At 39.9% G+C, this 19,143-nt stretch overlaps 2 protein-coding genes across 2 annotated transcripts in view; one reads left to right on the top strand and one right to left on the bottom strand.

The window, feature by feature from the left end:
• Positions 1 to 19,143, bottom strand: part of LOC134636997 (synaptotagmin-like protein 2) — a 33,748-nt gene that overhangs the window by 1,258 nt on the left and 13,347 nt on the right. The window lies entirely within an intron of this gene.
• Positions 1,265 to 18,779, top strand: LOC134636998 (uncharacterized). Its single transcript, XM_063487306.2, has 11 exons — positions 1,265 to 1,375; positions 2,390 to 2,474; positions 4,453 to 4,642; positions 4,727 to 4,814; positions 5,704 to 5,868; positions 5,982 to 6,176; positions 8,101 to 8,266; positions 8,786 to 8,865; positions 9,021 to 9,162; positions 13,029 to 13,088; positions 18,139 to 18,779. Coding segments are annotated over exons 3-11 (1,539 nt in total). The 5' UTR covers positions 1,265 to 1,375; positions 2,390 to 2,474; positions 4,453 to 4,640.

Here is a 19,143-nt window from a genome sequence, read left to right as displayed (position 1 = left end):
ATGTTTATAAATGAAACTGAATTTAATTTCACATTCTATGACAACTTTCATTCATTTTAAATATTTTCACCTGTTAAAATGTAAAAAGGTTTTTTTTACAGTCAGTTTTAGTATTCAGACATTTTGCACTGCAGATCACCAAAACTATTCCCATTCAATTTCATTTTAATCTAATAAATTTACAAAATTTAAAAGAAAATGTAATAAAGAATAAAATATTCCTCAGAGATCCAGATGTGGAGGTTGTGTGTGAGGCTGCTAAAACATCATTTTTCATTGAGCTCATTGTTTGTTAGTTTATTACTAGTTCACACTTCAGTTTGAATTATGAGCATAAACTACATTTTTACTGTTACAAACAAATATTTATCCTTTAAATTTCCTTACAAAAGTCTTGAGCCACATATACACTCAGAAAAATTAGGGTTCTTAAATGGTTCTTCAGATGTCTCTATGGTTCTTTAAAGAACCATCATACGTCAAAGAACCTTTTTATTTTCAAGATGGTTCTTTAGCTATTACAAATGGTTCTTTAAACAACAAAAGGTTCTTCATCCTTAGCTATCTGAGTTTGTCGGTGTAAAATGACATAAATATTCATTCATTTTAATGAGGGTGTGAATTATACTGTGTGTTTTGTTTGTGTGCGTGTGCGGGGGGGAGGGGGGGGCAGATGGTGGGATACTGAATATTCAAATTAAAGTTAGAAACACTTGCTTAAAAATATGCAGGGTGGGTGCTGGGGGCCAAAGTCTAAAGACCCCCAGCAACCACCCTGCAAACCCACTGATCACAAATAATGTGGTAACAGAATATAGAATTTATTATTAAGACGTTTATGAATATGGTGAATTTATAAATTAACAATCCATTCGGGGGATATTAGACAGATTCAGATACTGATCTATATCAGATCTCTCTCTCTCTCTCTCTCTCTCTCTCTCTCTCTCTATATATATATATATATATATATATATATTAGAAAATATAGCATAATGATAACACTAGTTACTGTGAACTTTACAAACCACCCAGCAGTATGTAAAGTCAAATTATAAAATAATATAAGTAAATAACAATTGCACATGTGATCTGAGTACTTGTTTATCACTGCGCAATTTATTATTATTTGTGTCGAGCCAAATAAATGACAGGGAGAGAGAGAGAGATGGAGAGTGAGAGAGACGTTAGAACACGTCGTACAACCAAAGGGGGGGAGGGGGGGGCAACTGTAGGGATGCGCATGCGCACACAGTCGCGCGAGCCTTGAACTTTCTAAGGGAAATAAAAAACTTTCTCTCGGACAGTGACGGTGGATAACAGTCTTCAGTACCTGGTCTTTAAAGGATTCTGGATTCCTGGACTGTTGGAAAAGGTAAAACATTTTCATAAAACCTTTTTATTGTTTTATTTTTGTTACTCGTCATTGTAGCTTGCTGTTAATGTTGTGCTAACAGTAATGGTTAGCTATGTTAGATACGTTAGCCTTTGACGTTAACGCAGTTTAGTGGTATATAGAACTGTTTTCCTAACAAAACCACTGTTACAATTAAGTGAAGGTGCTCCCAATTAATTTGGCCTCTAAAATATGTGGCTCTATTGTGTGCTGCGTACATAAACTAATGTCAGCTAGACAGATATTAAAATTAATAATATTGTTAAAGTCACCAAAATGGCGCCTGAAGCCTGTTGTGTGAGCTCTGTCTGGTCTACAAAACTCATAAATTCAGTAGCCTGTACTTTGAATTGTGGAGTAGCTGTATAAAATACAGCAATGCATAAGTGTTTTGAATAAATAGAAATGTGACACATGAGAAGTTGTGTCTTTGACTGTTACTGTATAACTTATTTTCAGAGTAGTTGACAAATTATGCTCCAGTCATTTGATGTTATCAAGATAATGTCCTTTTTTAATATAGTTAAATTTTTTATGTACATTTCATTTATCCAACATCATACATTAGGCAAAAAAGAGGTCGTCATACTAACAAGACCAGATAATCCAAAGCATAAAATAATCCATTTTTATCTGAAGAAGGCTCAAAAGTTAGAATAAACGGTGGTATAGTGGTTAGCGCTGTTGCCTCACAGCTAGAAAGACTGTTCAATTCCCGGGGTCAATCGGGTGCCTTTCTGTGTGGAGTTTGCATGTTCTCCCTGTTTCTGTGTGGGTTTCCACCCACAATCCAAAGACATACATATCTGAATGACGGCCCTGCCATGGACTGGCAACCTGTCCAGGGTTTACCCCGCCTAAAAAAACAGGTGGGATAGGCTCCAGCACCCCTCCGATCCTTATGACGATAAAGTGGCTTGGAAAATGAATGAACAAAAAATAAAACAATCACAGAATAAAACAATGTAATGGCATTTTGTTTTGTTTTAACAGATCATGGCTCAGCAGTGGACTGTTGGAGAAGTATCTCTTTGGCTTGGGGAAAATGAATTGGCAGATTATCAACAGTTCTTTGCAGGTGAGCATTTCTATGGATGTGCCATATCAGTGTCCACGGTGCTCCACAAGAAAACCAACATATGAAAAACTGCTGAAACATCAACAGATATACCATGAAAGTGAATGTGGATTCTTCATTGTCTGCGGACTAGAAGATTGTCCCAGAAAGTTTTTGTCTGTGAAATCTTTGAAAAATCACATAAGGAAGAAACATAAATATCAGAAACAAGGATTAGAGTCTGCCCCAGACTGTGACCCTGTCATCCAGGAAACTGTTGAATTTCCCCAATCATCTGAACGAGCTCTGAGTGAACTTATAGAGAACTTTACAGAGACTGTGAGAAAACAACTGGCATTGTTTTCCTTGAATCTTCAAGAGAAAAGTATTGTAAATAGAAAAGTTCAAACATTTGTTCTTAGTGAAGTAGAGTCACTTTTCAAGTATTTTATTGAAAACTATAGGGAGATATTTACTAAATGTTTGCAGACTCTTAATTTTGATATATCAAGTTTTCATTATATTGATGACAGTAGTTTGGTAGAACATTGCTCTAGTGCAGTCAGCAACACATATCAACTAGACAGATACTGTGTTGAGAAATTAAACCTGATTGAACCTGTTGAATGTATCCTGGGGATAGATCCTTTTACTGGGAAACAGGACACTTTTCAGTATATTTCACTTCTAAAAGTCTTAGAATTAATATGTAATGATCCTAACATTTTAAGACAACTTTTTAGGCCAGATCCCCGTGCTCCTGAAACCTTAACAGATTTTAGTGATGGGAAAATTTACAAAGAAAGTGATTTTTTTTTTAACACAGACAACCCACATTTGAGAATTCAGTTGTACAGTGATGAATTTGAAGTTGCTAATCCATTCGGATCAAAGAAACTTCTACATAAAGTGTCTGCATTTTATTTTACTTTGGGAAATATTCCACCAAAAGACAGATCTGTTTTAAGACATATTCATCTGTTGATACTTGTCAAACATAGATTGGTGAAAACATATGAATTTGAGAAAATATTAGAACCATTAATTTGTGACCTACAGGTTTTGCAAGAACGTGGATTACGATTAAAATTTGAAGACAGACAGTACTGCATCAAAGGTGGTCTGGCCACAATATCTGCAGACAACCTAACCTCTCACACACTTGCAGGTTTTAGCTGCTCATTCAGTAATGGTAGAATATGCAGGTTTTGTATGTGTCATTACGAGGACCTGTCTAAGATCATTAGTGAGGGAGATTGTGTTCTTAGGACAAAGACTGTTCATGCATACCATCTGCAATGTGTTGAAGATGACCCCCACTGTAGGTCAGTGTATGGTGTAACTGGCCCATGTGCCTTCAACAAGCTGTCATATTTTGATACCACAAATGCATTCCCACCTGATGTAATGCATGATTTTCTTGAGGGGGTCATTCCTCTTGTTTTGAAGTCTGTTTTAAAAGCCTTGCACAAGGACCAAACCGTTACTATCCAAGAGGTGAATGACAGCATAAGGAATTTTAGTTTTGGACAGAATGACTGCACCTCCAAACCTGCTCTAATACCTGAGAAGGTAGCACTGTTGCAGATGACTGAAAGAATGAGTGAGCGTCTTTTTCCAAAAGTGAAAGACCAAGTGAAATTCTTGTCTGCTGTAGAGAAGCTGAAAGAGTGAGTCTTAAGTTGACTGGACATGATTCACTGAATTGTACATTCATACAATTCAGTATTTCCCCTAGGTTTACGGTGTTGGAGGGTGGGGGGCAAGGGGTTGATGTAAGCCCTGTTCTGTTTCTCCAGCGTTGATGTGCATCACACACCCATTTACTTTCAAAATTGAAATGTCACAGCCACTCTTACTCTCTGTTATGATGTTTCTGTAGTTCAGCAGCTGTTATTGTGCGTTTTAAATATGCGGATATTCCTGATGCAGGACACAAGGACACGCATATTCATGTCTTGTAACAAACTCTAAACATACTTCTTACTTCTTCTTGCAGTGGAAGGCAACACAAAGAAAAGCATATTGTGCCAGCACTCCAACCTATGTTTAACTGCAAAGTGCAGTTTCCTCCAGCTGTGCTCACTGCGTTGACCAATAAAGATGCAGCACTAAAGTCACCCACCAAGAACAGACTCAAAAAACTTGCTTATTCAAGCACTGTTTGACCACTTGAGTAATGAGACAATGTAAGTCTATATATAATTAAGATTTGATTCATTTAAAATACAGTATGTACATCAGAATTTAAGTTCATCATTCAAAATTTGCAGGTATCCCTCTCATGTGCAGTATGTAGAGCTTCTGAGGACTGTCCTTCTGAGTTTTCCTTTTTTGAAGGAGAGTTATGGCTCTGGATATGTAAGTATTCCTGAAAAGCAAACATTGATAAAACTGTCCAACAAATTGTCTTTGAATTGCCTTATTATTGGCTAACGAGTGTAACATGCTAACATTTTCATTGTTACATATTCAGAGGTTATCTGTTCTCTTGTGGCCACTACAATACAAGTATTAGTATTGTGATTTTTGAGGCAGATCTCGTGCAGTATGGTCAAACAATAAATAAAATATCAATTGCTCTTTTAAATTAATTAATGTTTCATTTCTTATGAAATATATTAGCTCTGTTTGTCTTTGTATCAGGATAGTGTAGTTTTTGTATTTAAAAAATTAAATTTGAAAATAGGGCAGGGATAGCTCAGTAGGTAGTGTGGTTGCCCCATGATCGGAAGGTCGGGGGTTTGAATCAACTGAACGGCTATCCTGAGGTACCCTTGAGCAAGGTACCGTCCCTACACACTGCTCCCCGGGCGCCTGATTAGTGGCTGTCCACTGCTTCACTGAGTGTATGGGTTAAATGCAAAGAGAGAAATTTCCCTGTGGGGATCAATAAAGTATACATTATTATTTTTATTATTAAAAGGTAGAGGTATTAACATATAGACTAAAAGATCATGATGAGTATGCTTGTAGGACATAATGCCATTAATACTTTATCTAATCTTTATCTACCTTTTATAGTGTATTTAGCCAATCTAAAGTGCTCCAAACCTTTATATCATGTGTTCGATCAACTCCTAAGAGTTAAAGAAGAGATCTGTAAATAGGAACTAATTAGGTTATGACATGATTACAGCAAACCTACCAGCTTTATGTCACTCAAAGTTTTCTGGTAAATGTCTTGTATAAAGGGAGGACCTAGTTGCACCTATTTATGAATAATTAGTTACATTTTTATCGTTTGTAGGATGCTCTGCATGAGTCTCTCAGGAACAAGTTTAAAAAGGAAAGAAGACCACTAGTAGACGTAGAGGAAATTGAAAAAATGAGACAGAAATACTCAGTTCCAAATTCAGGAAGAAAAAGATCATCAGATGTCCAGCCCTGTATCATTTTGAAAAAAAAAAACAAGGCAAGTTAAATATGCTCAATGTTTGTTTGCCATTTTAAATTGTACATAAAAGTTAAAAGTATTGTTTTGTTTTGTTTTTTCTCTCAATATTTGCTAAACTTTTTAATAACCAGGATATCCTCTTGGATGAAAGGAGCACCGACCAACATGTATCAGTGATTAAGCAAGAGTGCCAAAAAACTAGGCCAAATGTGGATGTCATTCGAACGCACCTCAGGAAAATACAGAAGTACAGAACACACTACATTCTTCAGCATACTACTGAAGAGGTTCTACGAGAATTCCCATGTCTCACTATCCCTGTTGTGGTGAGTGTTTTATCAAAACCTGCAGCAAAAAATAACTATAACAATAGTGCACGGCAAAAACACGAATATGTACTGATGTGCTGCACATTTATACAGACTTCTAATAATCACGTACCTACAGGACAGGCAAAGTGACTGAATCAGCAGATTTATTTCATGAGTAATAAAAGTACACTAACAGAACACTAACAGAAATTGCCACTAGGGCTGGGCCATATTATACCGTTCACGGTAATACCGGTATAATGTTAGGCAACGATAGGAAAATGAAATATCGCGATAGAATATGAGTAAAACGCGCATGCGCAGTGCCTTTGTTTTCATACGCACATGGCCGATTGTTGAGTGAAACAGATGAACCAGAATTGGTTTGTAAAAATGGTGCAACTTCAGTGATGTGGAACTGGTTTGGTGTTTGTCCGTCAGATACACGACAAAGCACATTTTTTTGCAGAACATGCAAGCGGGCCGTCGTTATTGCCGTGTTTGTCGGACTAAGATGCTCTTAAATCTGGGAGTAATCTGGGTCCTAAACTCCGTATGCTTCAGGTCAAACGAACACTGCAGCATCACTGAGAGTTAAAAACTGTCTAAATTCTTTCATCTTTAATAAAACAATCAGCATTACTGCTTTACCAGGTGTAACTATGAAGTTTAACTTCCAGGCATCCATGAAAACAGAATTTATTACACTTAACGGAGTTAGAAGTTAGCAGGAAGCTAGCGGAAGTTAGCTCGCTAGTTTCGCTAGTTACCTAAGCATGATATAGCATGTTCTGACTGAGAGATTTCTGAAAAAATTCAAACGTACAGCTCTGCTATCACTTCCAACATAAATGAAGACAGGAAACTAAACAGCAGTGATGTTTGTAGGGTTACTGAAGTTGGGCTACCTGGTATATAATGATGTGCTACGTGATCGCTAGCGACACAGCTATGTTAGCATAACATAAACAGTGAAGCTGGAGGACGAACACTAACACTTTTCCACTTATAAAAGTTAACGTTAAGGTTCCTGATAGTTAGAGACAAATGCAATCGCATGGCAGGATGCTGTAAACGGACCAAACTTCAGTCAGGAGAACAACTGAGATAATCCATCCACAATACGAGGTTAGTCATTAATATACTGCAACAACATGGGAATAGAGCAGCTGTGATAGAATACAGCATTAATGAATCAATGGTACAGAAGTGGAGGAAGCAAGAAGAATGAGTTTAATAAAGTTTGATTTATCTGACTGCTTTGTTTCGCTTAATGTGCCTTATAATCCCGTGCACCTTATGGTCCGAAAAATACGTACTGCACACTGCAGTTTAATGTTGCAAAGCACCTCTTTTTAACTTCAGTGGATGTTATACATGGTTATGCTCAGGATATGTCAGCCCATTTCTACTGGAAATGCCTTTTGGTTAAACTTTCAGCAAGGAATTTGCATTTGCGCTGTTAAATTTTTATATAGCTTTAATGCACATAAAAACCAGCTTCTTGTTTAAGTGAAAATAAATGGAAGGTTGTCTTTTTGCGCTAGTAATGTTGTGGAGTTGTATTTTGTCACGCATCAATTATATCGTCAGTTATATCGTTATCGCAAATTTTCAAATATATATCGTGATAAATATTTTTGGCCATATCGCCCTGCTCTAATTGCCACATTGACTATGTCTTTCTATTTGGTTTTATTTTCATGCTACAGGATAATTTTGGACCAATCTGATGCCAATGATAGTTTTTTGGGAAGAATAGTCTAAACATCCCTTTTGCACAGCAATGTGTACTTGAGAATTAAAGTAAACAAATGCAAAATTATAATTTGTTCTCTAATGATAATTGATGTGTGAAATAATGGTTGTTTTGGTTTGCTATATAATGGTATATATTATGGTACAAAGCTAATATGTATATGTTTATCCTTTATTTTAGCTTCTTGAAGAGGCTTCCATGTTACTTAAAACTGATGTGGACAAAAAAGTAATCCGAGGATTCAGTAAGTTGGCAGCGAAGCTTGTGTCAATAGCCCCAAACAGCAACCTTAAAAGCCTCTGCTTAAAATCTGTTGATGAGAGCCAGACAGACACTGAAAGAAAAGGTGAGGGCACTTGGCAATAATGAGCAAAAACATTTTCAACTCCTATCTCAGATACCACTTTTTAAGGTTTCACATACAGCACATTAGTAAACACAGTGTCCCTTACAATATCCACAGACTGACATTTCGTCCTTTCTAGTCTCTGCACTGATGTACTTTAAGATTTAACTGATATACCCTCGATTCTATATATATGTCTATGAAGATTTTCAGTCATTCACACAATGTTTGTCCCAAAAAATGTTCAATGGCAGCTAGACTTGCTCTGCAAGTTCTTTAGGACTCACATTATTTAAAGCTAGCAACTTACAGAACTGAACAACATTTTGGGGGTTTTGTATAAATGCTTAACATTTACACTGAATTACACTGAAAAGTTAATTAGGTATACATTTACTGCACTAATGCTTATGTTCTGCAAGACATTCAACTCCTGATGAAGGCACTCATATGGCCTTTACTGCTTTGTATTAACAAAATTGGCCAGAACATATTTACATATTTCTCTTTATTTTCCAGGTCAGATAGTAAACACAGCTGTTCTTCTCCTGCCATCTATTTTCAAAGAAAATGCCTCTCATCTCTTCGTCATAAATAAGGTAAATTTAGATTTTTTTTGGTATGGTGAGGGGGGGGGGAGGAGTCTTGAACTAATCCAGTATTTTACAGGAGTTTTATACTTTCATTGGGACACCTGTTGTTTATACTTATTTAAACTATACTCCTCATTTCAAGAATTTAATTTCTGTTTCAGGATCCACACAGCCCAATACCTACAATCGTACTCAGCAGCAGTGACGGCAAGCCCTTGAGTGATTCAACTGAGGTCAATGTCCAGATGGATGGACAAAAAATGATTCTGGACAGTGGGGAAATGGACATTTCATTGGCGATGGGTATTGTCTTCTCCCTGTACCATGTCTACAATGTTGCCTATGTAACATATGTGTTAAATACTTGTGAATTTCACCCAAAACACCCCTTTATTTAATTAAATATTTCGTTTTACATCTGACTTTCCTACCTGTGTGATGTCTGTGAAGGTTCTCAGTCATCCAGGTCATCGTAGTCTAAGGAGCTTGGAAAGAAAAGCGTCTGGACTTCTTAAAGTTGCTTGAAGACGTTTCACCTCTCATCCGAGAAGCCTCTTCAGTTCTAAGGTCAAATGGCCGAGAGTCCCAGATTTAAACCCAGTGGGAGAATCCCCCCAAAGAGGGACAAAGGACCCCCTGGTGATCCTCTAATCACATGAGCCAAGGTGTGAAAGCGGGTGTGGGACCTAATCAGCCAGGGTTTCGGGTGAGCTCATTGTTAAACCTGGCCCCACCCTATCATGTGAATTCCTGAGGTCAGATGGCCCAGAATGTGAGTGGGCGTTAAGGCGTCTGGGAAGGGATCTCAAAACTGGATTATAGATGGCAGACAATTGGTGTCGTAAACCACCGCCTCTGTTCAAAGATGGTCGCTCACAGTGGACATAGATGGCCTCTTTCACTCCTCTTTCAAACCATCTGTCCTCTCTGTCCAAAATGTGAACATTGGCATCCTCGAAAGAGTGACCTTTATCCTTAAGATGCAGATGGACTGCTGAGTCTTGTCCCGTGGAGGTGGCTCTTCTATGTTGTGCCATGCGCTTGTGAAGTGGCTGTTTGGTCTCTCCAATGTAGAGGTCTGGGCATTCCTCGCTGCACTGTACAGCATACACCACGTTGTTAAGTCTGTGTTTTGGAGTTTTGTCTTTCGGGTGAACCAGTTTCTGTCTGAGTGTGTTGCTGGGTCTGAAGTACACTGGGATGTCGTGCTTGGAGAAAACTCTCCTGAGTTTCTCTGATACACCAGCTACATAGGGGATGACAACGTTGTTGCGTCTGTCTTTCTTATCCTCCCTCACTGGTGTCTGATCTTCTTTTCTGTGCATCTTTGCTGACTTCATGAACGCCCATTTGGGATAACCGCAAGTTTTGAGTGCTTCCTTTACATGTGTGTGTTCCTTCTTTTTCCCTTCAGGCTTAGAGGGAACATGTTCTGCCCGGTGGTGTAGGGTCCTGATTACTCCAAGTTTGTGTTCCAGAGGGTGATGGGAGTCAAAGAGGAGGTACTGGTCCGTGTGTGTGGGCTTCCGGTAAACTTCAATGTTGAGGTTGCCGTTTTCTTCAATGTGCACAGCGCAGTCTAGGAAGGGCAAGCAGTTGTCCTTTGTGTCTTCCCTGGTGAACTTGATGTTTTTATCCACGGCGTTAATGTGCGCAGTGAAGGATTCCACTTCTTGTGTTTTGATTTTGACCCAGGTGTCGTCTACATACCTGTACCAGTGGCTGGGTACTCTCCCTTTAAAAGAGCCAAGAGCCTTTCTTTCCACTTCCTCCATGTAAAGGTTGGCTACAATAGGTGACACGGGGGAGCCCATGGCACAGCCATGTTTTTGTCTGTAGAAACCCTCGTTGTACTTGAAATATGTAGTGGTGAGGCAGAGGTCTAACAGTGTGCAGATCTGATCGGGTGTGAAGTTGGTCCTGTCCTCCAAGGAGTTGTCTTCTTGTAATCGTTTTCTGACAGTCTCCACTGCCTCCGTGGTGGGTATGCAAGTGAAGAGTGAGACTACATCAAAGGACACCATGGTTTCATCTGGATCCAGGGTAAGTTTCTCGACCTTGTCGGTGAAGTCGGTGGAGTTCTTGATGTGGTGTGGGGTGTTCCCCACCAGAGGTGCAAGGATGGTAGCAAGGTGTTTCGCAATGTTATAAGTGGCTGAGTTTATGCTACTGACTATGGGTCTGAGAGGGACACCTTCCTTGTGGATCTTAGGAAGTCCATAAATGCAGGGTATGGCATCCCCTGGATAAAGGCGGTGATATGTGAGGCGGTCGATGATTTTGTCCCTTTCAAGGTCTTGAAGGCAAGCTATAACTTTCTTTTTGTAGCTGCTTGTGGGGTCTCGCTTTAAGGCTTCGTAGGTATTGTTGTCACTGAGGAGAGTAGTGATCTTTGTGTGGTAATCCGTTGTGTTTAGGACTACGGTGCACCTTCTACAGACAAAAACATGGCTGTGCCATGGGCTCCCCCGTGTCACCTATTGTAGCCAACCTTTACATGGAGGAAGTGGAAAGAAAGGCTCTTGGCTCTTTTAAAGGGAGAGTACCCAGCCACTGGTACAGATATGTAGACGACACCTGGGTCAAAATCAAAACACAAGAAGTGGAATCCTTCACTGCGCACATTAACGCCGTGGATAAAAAACATCAAGTTCACCAGGGAAGACACAAAGGACAACTGCTTGCCCTTCCTAGACTGCGCTGTGCACATTGAAGAAAACGGCAACCTCAACATTGAAGTTTACCGGAAGCCCACACACACGGACCAGTACCTCCTCTTTGACTCCCATCACCCTCTGGAACACAAACTTGGAGTAATCAGGACCCTACACCACCGGGCAGAACATGTTCCCTCTAAGCCTGAAGGGAAAAAGAAGGAACACACACATGTAAAGGAAGCACTCAAAACTTGCGGTTATCCCAAATGGGCGTTCATGAAGTCAGCAAAGATGCACAGAAAAGAAGATCAGACACCAGCGAGGGAGGATAAGAAAGACAGACGCAACAACGTTGTCATCCCCTATGTAGCTGGTGTATCAGAGAAACTCAGGAGAGTTTTCTCCAAGCACGACATCCCAGTGTACTTCAGACCCAGCAACACACTCAGACAGAAACTGGTTCACCCGAAAGACAAAACTCCAAAACACAGACTTAACAACGTGGTGTATGCTGTACAGTGCAGCGAGGAATGCCCAGACCTCTATATTGGAGAGACCAAACAGCCACTTCACAAGCGCATGGCACAACATAGAAGAGCCACCTCCACGGGACAAGACTCAGCAGTCCATCTGCATCTTAAGGATAAAGGTCACTCTTTCGAGGATGCCAATGTTCACATTTTGGACAGAGAGGACAGATGGTTTGAAAGAGGAGTGAAAGAGGCCATCTACGTCCACTGTGAGCGACCATCTTTGAACAGAGGCGGTGGTTTACGACACCAATTGTCTGCCATCTATAATCCAGTTTTGAGATCCCTTCCCAGACGCCTTAACGCCCACTCACATTCTGGGCCATCTGACCTCAGGAATTCACATGATAGGGTGGGGCCAGGTTTAACAATGAGCTCACCCGAAACCCTGGCTGATTAGGTCCCACACCCGCTTTCACACCTTGGCTCATGTGATTAGAGGATCACCAGGGGGTCCTTTGTCCCTCTTTGGGGGGATTCTCCCACTGGGTTTAAATCTGGGACTCTCGGCCATTTGACCTTAGAACTGAAGAAGCTTCTCGGATGAGAGGTGAAACGTCTTCAAGCAACTTTAAGAAGTCCAGACGCTTTTCTTTCCAAGCTCCTTAGACTACCTGTGTGATCTGAGTCTGTGTGCGCGCTGCGTAGTGACGTAGGCACGTGCATGTGTGCCCCGGTCACAGCTCCTTTCAGCATGGCCGGAGGTAAGTTCCGCCACGTTGCTCTCTGCTAATTAAAGTTTGTTCAGAGCCCAAGCTGCAATGTGAATACAGCTGAACCGCAGCGTTTTTGTTTGTCATTAAGAGACTCATTCGGGATACGTTTTGTGGAGGGCGGAGTTTGCTAATATACTTTTTTAATGAGTTTTAGCCGAGAACGCAGCTGAAATGCTAGCATGCTAACTTAGCCTGATCGCTAGCGGCTTGTGAGCGTACTCGCGGCAGTTTTTTTTAACAGCGTGCACTCTTTTTTCCTTCGTCAGGAGAGGTGTACTGGCAGGCGCGTGACACACACAGATCAGATCCATATTTCTGTGTTTCAGGTATGGAGATGTTCTCATGTGTTAGAGATGCAGTCTTTCATTCATTGTTTTTATGGTACAGTGTTGTATTGCCTGTTGGATGGCGGTTATTAATATGATTGTACTGAAGTATAATGTTTGAATTATAAGCACTAGAATATTGGGTCCTGGTTATTGAATTGTATTTATCTGACTGTTTATTTGATTTTGAATTATTTTGTTTATTGTTCTTATAAGTTGTTTTTGATGAATTTTCAGTGACATATTATTTATTTTGTGCTTTTTGTTTTTGAGAGCTTAAGTTAAGGTTTTAAAACAATTTGATGTATTTGATTTATTATATTATTGTAGTATTAATGAAGTGTCAGGCACAGCTCCTTTCAGCATGGCCGGAGGAGAGGTGTACTGGCAGACGCATGACACACACAGATCAGATCCATATTTCTGTGTTGCAGATGTACAGTAAAGAGCCAAAGATCCAGTACTGTCTCCTGCCCCTTACTTTCACGCCAGAACACAACGCAACAACAACAGGCGTAACACTTGAACGGGTTACACCTATCCAAGTGAACTAAAAAAGACATTTTGCTTTTTGGAGGCATTTGTTCTCAATTTGGGAACTCTGACTACACCTGTACCAGTAGCTGTGCAAAGAGTGGCAAATGCATTAAATATCTCCTAGATTGCCAGCATAGTGCAGGTGAGAGACTGAAATTGTCCCAGTGTGGACTAACAAAGGACCATGAGTCATCACATTAAACTTAACTTACATAACTTAAGGCTGCAGTTCATTGATAATTTAAATAAAAAGATTGTTCTTGAAATAGTTTTACTGAAAATGCAAACATGCTGATGAAAATGTGTTGTTTAATTGTCTGTTATGAAAGTATTGCTATTTCTAATGTAATAATTGTTGTTTTATCTATAGTATAATATTTATATGTATTTATTTATAGTATAGTAAAGATATTTAATTATTACTGTTTAAATGTCTTATATGCTATTATTAGTAGTGGTGTTGTGCATAGCGTTAAAATGCCTTTTTGTCTTTTTCTGTAATACCAAGTGCCAATAAACCATTAATATATGTCTATGTGCTTGTATTTATTTTACCCTACTCTATTTAATTCAATTTAAGATGCATTTTATTTTGAAAGGTTCTTTAAAGAACCACCCAGAAAAGGGTTCTTTAAGATGGGTCTTTAAAGAACCATTTGAAAGACCTTTTTAAAAATAGTTCTTCAAAGAACCATTTAAAAAAAAAGTTCTTTGAAAAACCTTTAAAGGTTCTTCAATGAACCACTGAAAGAAATGGTTCTTCAAAGAACCATTGTTTGAAAGGTTCTTTGTGGCACCAGTCTAAAGAACCACTTTTGGTTCCAGTTGGCACCTTTATTTTTCTGAGTGTAGCTGCCTAAAGCTCTGCCTTTACTTGCAGGTCCTGTGTTCTTTACACCAATCAAACAAAAAAAACTTTATTAGCATCAACCAAACAGAAACAGTGACCAGAGGCACATCAGTCTCAGCCATTGTGCTCATTGCTAGCCACACCGAACAAACACAGCTGTGATTCCCGTTGTACATTAACAATAACAGTGAGACATGAACACAAGTTAACTGGAACAGCTGTTATCAGACTGTAACTTAAACACGTTAACATCAGCATGAAAAGTCCAATGAGTCGTCGGTGGCCTCTCCCCTGGGGCTGCAACAGTGTATTAGACCAGTATTAGCTCGATGTATGCAGACGGGTGTGTAACTCTTATGACCTGTTTGGGCTAACTCACAGGACTGTGTGTGGCAGTCACAAAGCAACCTTTGTGCCTTCCAGGCACCTCCTGCCTTTCACAAAAATGGGACATTAGAAGGCCGCCAATAAAGTGATGTCTAGATTACTGTGATGTCCATACATTTAAGGTTTTCCTACTTGAATTTTTAGTTTTTGTTGAAAGTGGCAATTTCTCCTGAGGAGCGCACATGCTCTCAAAATTACCAATGATAAGAAGAGTGATATTCTGAGGTCAGAGTTTTCTTGAATGCAGTTCTAAACTGGAAACGCTCGTTTAAACATTCTGGGTGATTAATGAGGTCAGTGAAAAGCTGCTGTGTGGTAGTCCATTTAAGCGCTGGCTTTCCAAACTAATTAACAGTCATCGCGGCAAAGATCACAGTAATGCCTGCTTACTTTCGGCATTATTCAGTGGATGCCACCTGTGTGAATCCCACTGATGTGTTTCATCCTTTAGAAAATTTAATCACAGTATAACAGAATATATGGTATATTAATTAAACTGGAGTTAATATATCTGTAAACCTTGTGACATCATCTTGAATTTATAATAAAGTGCAACTTAAAAATATGCAGAGTCCTTTCCACTGGATTGAATGATCTGACATTTAGTTCATTTAGTTTCTTTGCTTAGAACAGTCGTTCTCACTCTGTGGTATGTGTTACACCACTCCAGGACAACTTGGTGTAGACAGCAAACCGAGTTTATTTGGGTACTCCAGAACCGTGGCTTTTACATACAGAACCCAAGAATACTCTCTTCCTTTTTTCTTTTTTTTTACAGAACATTTTTTTCTTTTCTTTTTTCCGTGACTGCCCTCTACTGGTGGAAAACATGTAGCAGCCAAAAACCCAAACATATAGCTGAATAGCCCAAATACCAACAGATTTGTGCAATGTTTTAGACATATTTTAGCTTTACACTTTACCAAGTGCTACATATGCGTACCACTGATGGTACGTGGGCTCCCTCTAGTGGTACGCAGGAAGTCTTCAAGACTTTTTTTAAGATTAAATAATTATTTAAAATATGCATACATTAAATGTTCTTTACCGCAAGATAACCGAAATTGAGTTTAAACTAGATTTTGTCTTTTTTTTGAAAAGGTATATTCAATAGGCACGCTGACTGGGCCAACCTAACTAGTAGCTCAAAGGGTTGACAAACTGAGTCGTGATGGCAAGTGGACGAATGAAAAATGACAGTTCAAAAGCGAAGCGATCCTGGCTCCAAACAGGAAGTATCAAAAGGAGAACTGCAGTGAATATTTTGACCAGCACAGCAGAAACTGAAGCCGACGGCAGTGAACCCAGCACAAGTGCTGGTAGCAACTTTGGCAATACCGGTGAAACTTCTGGTGCACGATAGCATCAAACGACGCAAAACAGTGAAGACGTGATTGAAGTCACATCAAGTTCAGATTCTTTTGGAGCGGGACAGAGGATGAGCCCAGGACGCTGTGCGCAGAGTGCGGCGATGTTCTTAGTAATGAATGCATGAAACCATCACAGGGTTCACTGCGCAGCGAATACCCGGCACTTTCAGACAAGGCCGTGTACTTTCTCTTTCCATTTGCGACCACGTATCTATGAGAAGGTCTTCTCTTCACTCGCCTTCATAAAGACAAAATACAGAAGCAGATTGGATGCTGAATCAAGTCTAAGGCTGAAGGTGAGCTCACAGAACTGTGTTTACAGAGCCATGCACGTCCCTTTAGGTACAGAGGCCAAGTTGCCAATGACCACCAAATAAGATAAGATCAATCTTTATTAGTGCCACAAGTGGGAAATTTGTTGTTTATGTTTCGATTGTTTTCATGAAGCTGTTGAATGTTTTAATGCAGTCATTTTGTCACATGATGGGCGTTTCAGTCAAGTACAGTTATGACTGTTTGTGGCAGTTAAATAACATTCATATAAGAAATAAAATTGTCTCGTGTAAACTGTATATGTTGTTAAATAGGCAGATACTACTGTACTTTAATCATAAGGGTGGCACTCTAAGGGCCGTATATTTTCTGAGGTGGTACTGACTGTGCAAAGTTTGAGAACCGCTGGCTTAGACAGCAGAGCAGCACATGTTCCTGCCATATTTGTTTAAAGAGAGAAACGCACAAAGATCCATTATTATCAGAGCGCTCTTTGCCTGACCTGTTGTATCCCAAACGCACCTTTCTCTGACAGGACCACTAAATAATGAACTGAATTTTACTAAATAAAAACATTAGCAGTGCAGTTTAACAATTAATTTGTGCTTCAAACAAAACAAATCAGCAATAACCATAAAGTGCCAGCATCATTTTCTGCCTTCTATCTTGCTTGTTTGCTGTAAGTGAATATCTACATGAAAGCTTCAACATTATGATTCTGTATAATCACAGAAACCCCTTTAAAAAACATTTAAAAGGTTTGAATATAAAGTGTAGTAAGTCTGTAAATGACAGCGCCCCATGGCGGATACACAAGACATTCCCACCAGTTTTCCTAAATGTTTCCCAGGAGTATTACTACTTGTGGTTGTATTGTCCACGTCACGATGTAAATACCCATGGCGTAAACTTGTGAATGTCACTGCAGATGGATTGCTGAATTTGACAGTAAATAACATTGAGCTGCTGACAAGAATCCAGGATAAAGTGAAAGAGGAAAACCCTGAGTTGGATGTATTTTTCCTCTGCACAAACTAATGCTGACCACCACAACTTACTTTAACACTCTAAGGCCGACTTGTTAACTTTGGGATAAGTATCTCAGCTAGTGCCGAAGTTCAAAACAGGAGATACATGCATGAATGTGCAGAACACAAAGCTACAACGGAAACATCAATTTGTGCATGAAATATAATGTGAAAGCCTTCAAAGCCAAAATGATTTGCTTCATTCTCAAGACAGATTTTGGGCGACACATTCGCTCGTTTCCTCACACTGAAACAGGGAGGCCCTTCAACATGGGAAGAAATACAAGATATCACTGGAAGATCTGCACAGAGAAGTCTGCAGCCAATTCTCAGATTTTGAAAAGACTGAGAATTGACTCCAGTTAGTGTCACTGGACCCTAAAACAGCACTACAGGAGTTACAATGTAAACTGATAGAGCTTTAGTATTACGCTATTCTAAAGAAGTTTCTAAAGTTTAACTCCATGAAACTGGATAAGTTTTAGAATTCACAAAGTGAAACCGCAGCCTCCAAACCTCCAAGAGATGGCACAGAAGATGCTGGTGTTGTTTGGCTCTACTTACATGTGTGAGCAAACTTTCACTGAACACCATCTCTGGGGGAGACGAGACGGCGTACAGAGCTGAGGTTCAGAGGCTGTCAGATTGGTGTGCAGACAACAACCTGGACCTCAGTATCACCAAGACAAAAGAGCCGGTAGTCGACTTCAGAAGGAGGAAGTCTGAGCTGCAGCCTATCAGCATCAACAGGGAGTGCGTGGAAAGGGTCTCCAGTTTCATATTCCTGGGTGTGCACATAGACACAGACCTCCAATGGAGCTCTAGCACCTCTGTGGTTTTAAAGAAGGCCCAACAGCGTCTCCATTTTCTGAGAAGCCTCAGAAAAATGGACCTGAAGAAGGAGCTGCTGACCGTCTTCTACCGCTGCTCCATTGAAAGTGTGCTGACATACTGCATCTGTGTGTGGTTCTCCAGCTGCACCACAGCACACAAAAAGGCACTTCAGAGGCTCATCAATATGGCCCAAAAAATTGTTGGACATCCTCTTCCCTCCCTGAAGGACCTGTACAGCACGCGCTGTCTCAAGAGGGCACGCAGCATCCTACGGGACTGTACACACCCAGGACACCGGGTGTTTAAGCTGCTGCCGGCTGGCAGGAGGTTCAGGCTGCTGAGGTCCGGGACAAATAGACTCAAGGACAGCTTTTACAACAGGGCAACAGCCCTGATCAATGCCAACAGCTGACCTGATTGGCTACCTCCCTGGACTTTTTTAGGGAGTAACAACAATAACAACAATAACAATAATAATATTTAGGAGATAGAAGGTGCAATAATGATAATAATGTGCAATAATAACAATGTGCAATAAATATACACTCATTTTTCTTCTTTTTATTACTTAAGTTACTGTGTGGTGTTGTGTCGTAGTGCCGACGTGGGACAGTTTTCCTATTTCATTGTACTATTGTACTATGGATGACTGTGCAATGACAATAAAGAGTTATCTTAATAAAGCACAGCACAAAGCCCAGAAAACTGATGAACACCAAAAGCTGTCCTGAGAATTGCCACAACTAAACTGACATCAAACATCGATATTGTGACCA

This window comes from Pelmatolapia mariae, linkage group LG10_11, assembly GCF_036321145.2.
Source record: "Pelmatolapia mariae isolate MD_Pm_ZW linkage group LG10_11, Pm_UMD_F_2, whole genome shotgun sequence".
In the NCBI taxonomy this organism is placed as follows: domain Eukaryota; kingdom Metazoa; phylum Chordata; class Actinopteri; order Cichliformes; family Cichlidae; genus Pelmatolapia; species Pelmatolapia mariae.
Note: the sequence above shows the minus strand (reverse complement) of the source record. Positions and strands in the feature narration are given on the sequence as shown.